Source organism: Nicotiana attenuata, unplaced genomic scaffold, assembly GCF_001879085.1.
Source record: "Nicotiana attenuata strain UT unplaced genomic scaffold, NIATTr2, whole genome shotgun sequence".
Lineage (NCBI taxonomy): Eukaryota > Viridiplantae > Streptophyta > Magnoliopsida > Solanales > Solanaceae > Nicotiana > Nicotiana attenuata.
Window position 1 is genome coordinate 22,610 of NW_017675491.1, and position 10,736 is coordinate 33,345.

The window sequence follows — 10,736 nt, forward strand, 5'->3', positions numbered from 1 at the left end:
TGAACTGTGTCAATATAGATTAGTCGGGCCCCAATGGCAAAAACATGTACGCATGTATAAATTGTTTAAAGAAGCGTTCTTTCTATATCAAACACTTTGTGTCTTAAAGAAAAATTTGCTACTATACAGCTCCATACTTACGATTTTGTGAGAAATGGCTCAAGGGCCAAGCGCAAACATACTTCGAGCACTCGGGGACTGCACGCTAGAATTATCTAAATTCGAAGTCACAAGACCTCAAAGAGGCACCCCTTGACATATAGGCCAAGGCCATCATACTCGGGGACTGACATTTCAAACAAATTCAAAATGTTATGGGGAAATAAGTCTGAGAGGCATACCCGAAGGCTACGGATATATTGAAGGCTACGGCCGAAATAACGCGGCTCGGAGACGTCCGAATCTCGCAATAAACAATAGGCCTTCAAATACTTTGAAAAAACCGGTTAAAGGGCTACCCCAGGCAAAACGATTAAAAAAGGGCTACGATAAAATCAGCCCTCAAAAAACTAAAAGGCTTCGATAAAACCAGCCCTTGAAAAACCTTAAGAGGTATCAAATTATCTTAACACAAACGTGCTAAGGCACAAAAAGCAAAGGGGTCTCAATCGACATCGGACCCTCAAAAAACCTAATGGGTAAAAAATACATGCTAAGGCATTGAATACTAAGTCTTTTAAGCCGAAAAGGGGGGAAATAATAGCCATCATTTAAAGGCCATATCGACCCAACCTAAAAGAGCCTAAGGGCCAAAATATTTAGAGTTAGAGACCTTGTTATCACTCAATTCGAACCTAAGGGTTACGCTACTCCGAGCTCGAATAAAATTGACTTGAATATAGCTCGAGGGTTCATCATAAAACCTTGAGAGGTATTATATTATAAGTTCGAAACTTGCCCATTATTTGATAAAAAACCCAAGGGTTTGTCTTACTTTTAGTTATGAAAACAATGCGGTGATGGCTTCGATCAAGCCATCCGAAATAAAAATCTCTAACATATTACCGAGCTCGGGGACTGGCCCTCGTTTAGCTAAAAATCCTAAGGGTTTGTTTTACTCTGAGTTCGAGCTAATGCTCACTCGATTATTGAAGTTATAGCAACAAAAAATTTCGCAAGGCAAAAACAAAGCAGACTTTATCACGAATCAGAGATAGAGCGGAAAGAAAAGGAATTTTTTATAAATAGAAGGTATTTACAAAGGCAACAAGGGGCCTTACACAAAAAACAAAATGAAAATCCTTAGGGCCTAGTCCACTTTGAGAGCCACATCTTCGGGAGCCGCTTCTTCGGGGACTTCATCCTCATCTCCTCCGCTCTCGGATCCACTAGCAGAGTCTTCATCGTCGGAGAGTAAAGCTTCGGCCTCGTCCTCCAAAGCTTTCACACTCTCGATATCGGCTAAGAGGCCGAAGCTACGAGCATGCACTTCCTCGAGAGTCTCTCTCCGGGATTGTCGCCTAGCATGATCGACAGCACACGATAATTTTACTTCGGCAGCAACAGAGATCTTCTGTGACTGAATGTTGGCAGCCTCAGCGTGAGCTCGGTAAGAGGCCACAAGGGCCTCCGCCTCAGATTTAGCCTTTGCAACGCGGACAACTTAGCCTCGAGCTCCTCAATCTTTTGGGCCCGGGCCAAGCTTTTCTCCTTCACACTTTGAAGTTGGCACTCGACCGAAGTCAGTTGGGTCCGAAGCGCGTCTCTCTCCGAGCCAAGACGATCCATATGTTATTTCCGCCCCAGAGTCTCGGCCTCCTTCATTTTGGCCTCCTCTCGAAGATGCTCCACCAGCTCGCCCTTCTGCTGGGCCTGCAAAGTCAAAGTGTTAATTGCCAAGTCAAATGAATACATAACAAATTCCCAGAAAGTTACATTACCTGCTCGATGAGCTCAGTCTGTTCTTGATGAGCCCTCGCAGTTCGGCTCGAAGGTCTCTGATCTTCTCCTCTTTTTGAACGTAGAGGAGTTTAAGGCCGTCTCTCTCCTCCACTAGCTTCTTGAGTTCGGCCTCGCATCGGGTCAGCTCGTCCCAGGATTTGGAAACCGCTTCTCGATGGAGCGTCATGGCCTTTACACAAAGGAAAAAATCAGACTTGGAAAAATGCGAATAAAACACAAGCATAATTATGGAGATAGAAACTTACTTGTTTAAGAAGCCGCTGAGCCTCGTCAAAAATGAACGAAGCATACGGGTCGGTAACATCTTCGACCCCTGCGAAGCATCCCTGGAATATATCATTCCCTTTATGGGCCGTCCCCACGTCGGGATTCTCCATAGCCCGAGCATCTCGAAACTGCCCTTCGGAGAACGTAAGGCCAGGCGGCGATTCATCTACATTAATTATCCTAAGCGAGTCACTTGGGACATTCTCTTCTCTTTGAGGGGCCTCGAAATTAGACCCTTCAGGCACACCCGCTAGTCGTTCTTCACGGCGGGGTACGCTTTTACCGCCCGATGGCTCGGGGACTCTGCTCGGACTTCCCTCCGAGATTTCTTCGGTTCAAGATTGAACCGCCTCAACCACCACCGGCTCGACAGCCTTTGAAGCTTCAGTGCTTCCCCTCTTCCGAGCTACCAGCAAGCAGTCGGCATCCTCTCCTTCTTCGTCCTCCTCCCGAAGTTGTTGAACCGCGTCAGCAGACAGGGCTGCACGGTCGACCTTCGGTTTTTGAACCCTACTTTTCCTGGGCTTCGGGGTATTTGAAGGCCAGGCCCTTTTTCTCTTCTTCTCTTTGGTTGGCCTCGGGATCTTCTCTTCACCGGGCGGAGGCGGCCTCATAAAAACATTGTCTCCGAGGCATGCATGAGGAGAAACTAAGTTAAAAACAGTATTTTACAGAGAAGCATCAGCATGTGAACAAAGGAACTCACTGTGGTATTTAGCTTCCACCGACCCTTGGCCAAATCACGCCAACAACGCTCAGTATGTTAAGAAGTAGAGGCCAGTTGTCGAACCCAACCTTCGAGATCTGGAATCGCACCAGGAAACCAAGGGGAAGCTGCACCATGAAAAAGAAATTAGATCGAAGAAGAACAAAGAAAGCAAAACAGTGAACATCATCGATAGAGTTGTACTTACGTTTCATGTTCTATTCCTCGGGGAATGGCATTTCCTCGGCGGGGATTAGGTCAGAGGTTTTTATTCGGACGAACCGGCCCATCCATCCTCGGTCTTTGTCCTCATCAATGCTCGAGAACAGCGCCTTCGTGGACCGATGCTGGAGCTTTATCAACCCACCTCGATAAAGGCGAGGGCTTTATAACCTGATCAGATGGTCGAGGGTGAAAGACATCCCCTCGACCTTGCTCGAAAAAAATCTGAGCAAAATAACGATATGCCAGAAGGAGGGGTAGATCTAGCCAAGGGTCATCGGATATTGGCGACAGAAATCGAGTATGACCGGATCTACGGGACCCAATGTGAAAGGATAAGTATACATAGTACCCTTTCACATGGGTAGTGATGTCCTCGTCAGGGGAAGGAATCACCACCTCCTTATTTTCCCAATTAATACCCGCTCGAGATCGTCTTCAGATATCAAGCAGATGTATCGGGACATGGGCTCACATCGGCCTGGAACTGAGGAAGGTCTTTAAATGGGAAGACAGCTCGCATGGCCCAGGAGCGTACTCCTCGATACGAGGCTCCACCGGCGTTTTATCATCGGCCGAGCGCGATGAGGAGGCTTTTTCTTTCTGAGGGGCAGTTTTAGATTTTTTAGCCATCACTGTTGTGGAATTCAAGAAAGGAGAAGAAGTTGATGTTATGACAAACACAAACTAAAGAGGAAGATGAACTTAAAGAAAGTTGAGAAGCTTGTAGAGATTTGGGGAAAGGTTTTGGAAGTAAAGATTGTAAAGATTGAGGAATTGATCTATTTATAGTGGCTACTTCGAAGAAACTAGTGGCCGACCATCAGCCGCCGTTAATTAATGGCCTTGGGAACTATGCAGACGCGACCCTTCAATCACTTCTGTCGCTGATGTCATGGAACTGACGTCAAGATCGAGGTATCGGAGAATCAAGGATCAAATCGTTTCTTATCACTTCACTCTAAGAAACGCGGGGACTATCTGTATACGGTCGAAATCGGGCATGTCCGATTTCGTAGGCTCGAGGAGTTGCTTCGAGAATAAGCTCAAAACGGACCTGGCTCGAGCCGGTGGCAGAGTATAGGACTTGAAGATCGAAGTGCTCGTTGAAAACCAAGGCCGAGTATGACCAACCTCGAGTAAGGCATAATAACGGAATGGCGAGATATTAGCAACCAACCGAAGGTCTCTGCGGAAATCTTGGAATAGATCATGCCGAGCGATTATCGGCCAATCACGGGATTTATTTCCGTTATTAGAGTTGTACCTTATTTAGGATTCCTCTACTATATAAAGAGGGACCCCATTCATTTGTAAGGAAAAGACCTTCACTGATCAATAATACACACGTTGCTCTCTGTTTACTCATTATTCTCTATTGTCCTTTATTGTTCTTGCTGCTTGATCTCGAGACTGTTCCGAATCGAGGTCGATACATTGCCACAGCACTGGTTTGATTTGTTTTATCGTCTAATTCACTTACTTAATTCGTTATTTACCAATTGGTATTGAATTAGATCACGTATCTTTAAAACCACAATACAAGTTTAATTGTTACTCAAATTTTAGGGTAAACAAATTTGTTTTTAAGTGAGTTAATAATGTAAAAATATTCATTGTTCTGCTAGAAGAAAATATTTAGAAAAAAAGTCCAGGAAACAAGAACCCGCCTACCATTCAACGGCTAACTGTCATTCCTCTCCCACTCTGAAACAAATTCAAGAAACCAAACTCTCACTCAATTCCTCAATCCTTCAAAACTTAATTTTTTTTTTTTCTTTTGAAGTGAAAAGCAGAAACTTCTTTTCCAATTCATCCTTACAAATTCGAGGAAATGGTGCCTAAAATTAGCAAGCTCAAGGTTTCAGAAAAAGCGAGGAAATTAGTATTTCCTGAAATGCTTGGTAGCTTAGTGGTTGGTGGAGAAGAAAGAAATTACAATATGGGGTCTGATACAAGATATGAATCTGCAGGTGAAGAATTACGCACTTTTGAGCCTCATGGGTTTGCTCTGAAACACATGATTAAGGATCAAACTTATGATTTTGACGAGGAGCTTAGTGTTCCCCAAAAGATAAATAAGAATTTGGGAGCAATTGTGCACGCCTGCGTTAATGATGATGATGAAAAAAGATCTGATCTTGAACATGAGGTGAGACGGGTAATCATATTTTTCATTACTACAATTTATGCACTAATCTGGTAAAAATGGATAATTAACATGCTATCATAAGTTAAAATTCATTGTCAGTCAAGGTATACAACTTAAATCTTTTTCATTGATTTCGCTCTTGATTAAAGGTGATCTGAAGCTTATTTATCATACTGCAAATCTCACTTTTTATCTCAATTAGTTCCTATAAATTGAATTGGAAATTCCCACCCACAAGATTCTCTTTTCAAGACTCAAGTTAAAAAAAAACATAAATTTGCCAGAAACTGAAAAAAATGAGCACGAAGAAGTTAGATTCATATTTAAATGATAGCGGACCAGCAATGTAGCTGTGCTGTCTAGACCAGTTTAAGAAATATAAGATTGAAAGTATCTGGCATTTGTTATTATTCTTCCTCATCCATATGTGTATTAGCAGCTTAATTAGTGGTTTTGCCAATTCTGTGGTTTCTAATTTTTCTTGTCTTGGCCGTATCAGTATATTATATACTCCCTCCGTTTCATATTAAATGAGGTAGTTTGACTCGGCACGGAGTTTAAGAAAAAAGAAGAAGACTTTGGAAACTTGTGGTCTTAAAAGCTTAAGGGATAAAAAGTTTGTGGGGCCATGACATTTGTGTGACTATAAAAGCTTCTCATTAAGGGTAAATGAGTAAAATGAAAGAGTTTAAAGTTGAATTATTTCCAAATTTAGAAATATGTCATTTGTTTTGGACAGACTAAAAAGGAAAGTACCTCATCTAATATGAAACGGGGGGAGTATGTCGTTTCTTTAATTATTGGTGGTGTCCTGTTGTACAGCTTTCTCGGAAGGAGATTAATTTGGAGAAGTTGCAAAGAGTTGCCAGTTCAGGTATTCCAGACGGAGGGAGTTTGCGAGCAACAATTTGGAAGGTTATTATTAACTGTGCTAATATTAATAACCTGATCCATTGGTATACGCATCTTTCATGAATATGATTATGAGTGCAAACACATTTATTTTACTGCTAGGTGTCCAGTCTAACGTGTTGAAATGTTTTCTTTCAAAAGCATCATCTATTTTTCTTGATCATTGAGTTCATTATAAGTAAGCAATGGTATATCAACAAACTAAATCTGAAAGTTACTGTGGAAGAGGAAGCAGAAGAATGACATTTGATTAAACTAGAACAAACATAGCCTGTATTATGGCTGAAGAACTAATATGACCTGATAGAACTGAATGGTGAACGAGATATGAGATTAGGCTGACGAAATGTATCTCTAATGAACGTAGAAGAATATGGCGTTAAATCCAATTGGTCAAAAAAATTCCATATGAAAGAATCTTTATTCATTCTGAGATTCCATACTTACTGCTTTGCTTGTAATTGAATCATGAACAAACTCTTCATAGTAACGGCTTTGCTTGTCGAAACTTTAGTGATGCTCATGGAAAGGAAGTATGTTCAAAACTGCAATCAGCTATCATGCAGCTACCATACATTTATCTTGCTTGGTGAAAACAACACTTCTTTCGTTCAGGGGAAATTCACAAGGGCACATTCAAATCATAGAATAACTCAAACAGGCAACTTATACATTCGAACACATTAAAAATGGCAAATGGACAACAGTGGGAGAGTAATATGATCTGAATGTGTTATTGACTATTAATTATTAGTCCTGTTGCTAGATAAGTGAGCACAAGAGTTTGAAAAGAAAGCAGAGAGAGTGACTGAATTTCACTCTTTATCATTCCTTACTACTCCTCAATTCCCAAGCCATGTCTATGCTTCAGTTTAACTTTTAACAACTGTTTTGCCATGATAAACGAATTGCAGCTATTGTTGGGGTATGTGCCAACTTCTCGTGACTTGTGGGAAAAGGAGTTGACTGAGAGTCGACTAAAATATGTTAAGCTCAAAGCGGAGCTTTTACTAAACCCTGTAAGCTGCCAACTATCTTGTAACTTTGGTCATAGCAGTTTAAATTTATCATGCTGTTCATTTTGACTTCATATCAAATGGATTAACACTCTTTAATCTAGACAGTCAGAGTTGTCAAGGAGAGAAGATAAAAGCTTGAGATTCCTTGGACACGATACTAAAGTTAGTGAGCCCCTTGAACGCTACAACATCTCAAAAGAGGATCATCCGCTAAGCTTAGGTAAAACTAGTATATGGCATCAGTACTTTGAGGCAAGTACCTACTGCAGTGTGACTTCTATTGGAACCTTTTACCTCACAGAAATATTTTTTTATGACAATAAACAATGGTGTTTCTAGTTTACAGAAATTTCAGATCAAATAGACCGTGATTTGCAGCGAACTCATCCAGATTTAGAATTCTTCTCAGGAGACTCACCACTGTCTAGGAGGAATAGGGTAACATTTTATTTGTATCCCTCGACTCCTGATATTTATATGTAGTTCTTCAACCATCAACTTCCCTTGCAAATCATGGTGAGTCTGTGATGCCTTTGTCTTTCTGGTTTTATGTATGCTTTGCAGGAGTCAATGAGAAATATTCTTCTTTTGTTTGCAAAGTTAAATCCGGCAATTAGTTATGTGCAAGGCATGAATGAAGTCTTGGCCCCATTATACTATGTCTTCCGCACTGATAGTGATGAGCACAATACTGTAAGTGTTCATTATTTAAATTCTTGCCTTCCCCAACTCCTTCCATAAATAGTAAAAGCAACATTTGCTTTTCCGCTATGCAGGCAAATTTAGAAGCAGATACTTTTTCCTGTTTTGTTATACTAATGAGTGGCTGTGTGGATCACTTCTGTCAACAACTAGATAGCAGTTCTATGGGTATCCACTCCACTCTTTCAAACTTGTCAAAGTTATTAAAAACCAATGATGAGGAATTGTGGCACCATCTTGAATATAAATCAAAGGTAAACATATTCCTTAAGCATTGACAAATTATTTGCATTTAATCTTCTGGTCCAAGTATTGCTCAAATTATTTGAGAGTTGTTTTTATATGCAAGCAGGTTGACCCACAATTCTATGCGTTTAGGTGGATCACTCTGCTTCTAACTCAGGAGTTTAAGCTGCATCACATCCTAAGGATCTGGGATACACTTTTAAGCAATCCTTTTGGTCTTCAGGTTCTTCTCCCTTCATTACCAATCAATTCTATGTAGGAATGGCAATGGGGCGGTGCGGGTGCGGCGCGGGACGGGTTTGATCTTATGCGGGGCAGGGCGGGTTTGATCTTATGCGGGGCGGGGCGGGGCGGGTTGAAACTGATTTTTCAAAATCTAATGCGGGGCGGGGCGGTTGCGGGTTTCATTCCGGAAATCACTATGGACTGTACAATTAAGGCAGAAATATAGTGAGAAAAATTTTCTGTGACATTGGTACTTTTTTGCACTAAATTTAGAAGTGATTGAATCAACTTTATTTTCCTTATGTTTTTTATTTTGGGTATCATATGGTGGCTTACAAGAGGGGAGATCCGTATTATGTCCTTACAAAGGTTCTTTTAATTATATACATATGGTCTTTTTCTTGTATTTAAATATTAACTGGATAGGAGATAATTCCTACTGGAAACGGAGAAAGAAAAATACTATAAAATCAAGCAGTAAGTATATGTTCACACTTCACATATATGAGCTTACATATTATATATTATTAACTAGTTATAAAAAAATTATGGAGCATATTTGTTATATGGAAATTTAACAAATACAAATTAATACGTAAATTTAGGTATACAATATGTTGATGTTACGCTTTAACGCGTTTATTTTCTAGCTTTTACGCATTTCAATTAAGTTATATTTTCTATTATAATTTCTGAAAATAAAAATATAATAGTTGGATATGAGGGATTTAAGAAACTTAAAGAATTAATATATTAAACTTGTGCCTTTTCAGCAAAAATAACAAATGGAAAAAAAAAAAAATGCGGGGCGGGGCGGGTCTTTGCGGGGGCAATGCGGGGTGGGTTGAAAATAGAAAAGCTGCTATGCGGAGTAGGGCGGGGTGGGTTGAAATTTTGCGGGTTAAGTTCAAACCCGCCCCGCCCCATTGCCATTCCTGATTCTATGTGTTGTATGTATAGACTTAGAGGGTTGGCCTAATAATATTACGGAGTAAGAACTAGATAAGAACCTATCGTCCAATTCCAAGTCCATTTTACTTGTGGCTGAATACACTTCTTGTGCTGTGTCGTTTGCAGGACATGCTTCTGAGGATCTGCTGCGCTATGCTAATGTGTGTGAAAAGCAAATTACTGAGTGGTGATTTCGTTGACAACTTAAAGCTTTTACAACATTTCCCTGAACTCGATGTTGAGCACCTTCTCCAGATAGCACAGGGCATGACTATGGACACGTCATTCCTTTCAGCTGTGTAACTCGTCCAACTAAACCAGGCCATTGCTACAACAATTGCTTAAACACCAAACTAAATTGGAACTCATACACGTGCCTTTCTTTTAGCTTGTTTTTAAGAAATCAAAAATGAAGTTAATGTCTTTGATCCTTATGTTTTATTTCATTCCTGGCTTTTTAAGCTTTGCTCCAGATAAGACGGTTTATACTTGCTTCAAAAAAGGCCATTACTACAACAATTACTCTTCCTCTTAAAAGCAGTGTTGTTATCCGAGCAGAATATTTCTCGCTACATTCAAATGATAATGTTGGTTTGCTTAAAATGGAACCATGGCCAGATCAGGCAGAAATACCCAGGGAATTCATTTACTTGGTAGGAATCCTTTTTCATCATACAGACCAAGTATCCAATTATATTGTAGTTAATGGATACGCTTAAATCTCATATGTCCAATATGTATCTGTTATGCATAAAAAATTTGCAAAATTTTATGGATAGTCAACAAAAACGACTCCTTAATCTTCCTGTTACAAAAGTATCTTAGACAATGGATGTTTACCTTTGGTTCGTTTAGTAGTAGATGAAGAAGTTATACTACAAGAATCAGCAGCAGCCTCAGTGACATCTCTGCTAAACCAATAGTCATATAATAAAATTCTTTATTTCATAGGAACTCAGTACAGAGAAGCATAAACACAGAGAGGGAAGAAAAGGGGAAATTGGAATGTATCACAGAGAGAAGCAACAAAGAAAGTAAACATGAAAAATTCATGAGAAAAAGCATCCAAGAATGCAACATTCAATTGCCCCCATCATCTCCAATCCTATAGTATCTAGGTATGATTCCCCAACGAGCTTTTGAGAAAAATCCTTTAAGTACACAAATTTTTGATATAATATTTATATTATTTAAAATTTTAGACTTAGAAACACGTGTTGCGCGTGCTGAGAGACTAATTAATATTAAATGCCTAAATCTAGTTAATTAATCTATCATGAACCAAAACTGAACGGTCCTGGATGGGCATCTGACAAGTGTGACATCCACCGAGCGAACCTTTGACACAATCGTAATATAATGAACCTACGATTAAGAACATACAATGGAATATCATGCGATTTTGTGCAATCACATAAAAAAGGGGCAACAG

The 10,736-nt window shown here is 40.1% G+C and overlaps 1 protein-coding gene across 2 annotated transcripts; it reads left to right on the top strand.

The window, feature by feature from the left end:
• Nucleotides 1-4,809: 4,809 nt before the first annotated feature.
• On the top strand, nt 4,810-9,765 carry LOC109220131 (TBC domain-containing protein C1952.17c-like). 2 transcript variants are annotated; one of them, XR_002067036.1, is made up of 9 exons: nt 4,810-5,249; nt 6,072-6,164; nt 7,076-7,180; nt 7,286-7,432; nt 7,520-7,618; nt 7,745-7,873; nt 7,957-8,136; nt 8,261-8,351; nt 9,431-9,765. XR_002067036.1 is itself a non-coding variant. In XM_019384596.1 (9 exons), exons 1-9 carry the CDS (start codon nt 4,932-4,934, stop codon nt 9,605-9,607), a joined length of 1,365 nt encoding a protein of 454 aa, XP_019240141.1. In that variant the 5' UTR covers nt 4,814-4,931; the 3' UTR covers nt 9,608-9,765. The 2 variants fall into 2 exon arrangements, 1 of the variants encoding a protein (XP_019240141.1); XM_019384596.1 differs by having other exon boundaries at nt 4,814-5,249; nt 8,235-8,351.
• Nucleotides 9,766-10,736: the final 971 nt, after the last annotated feature.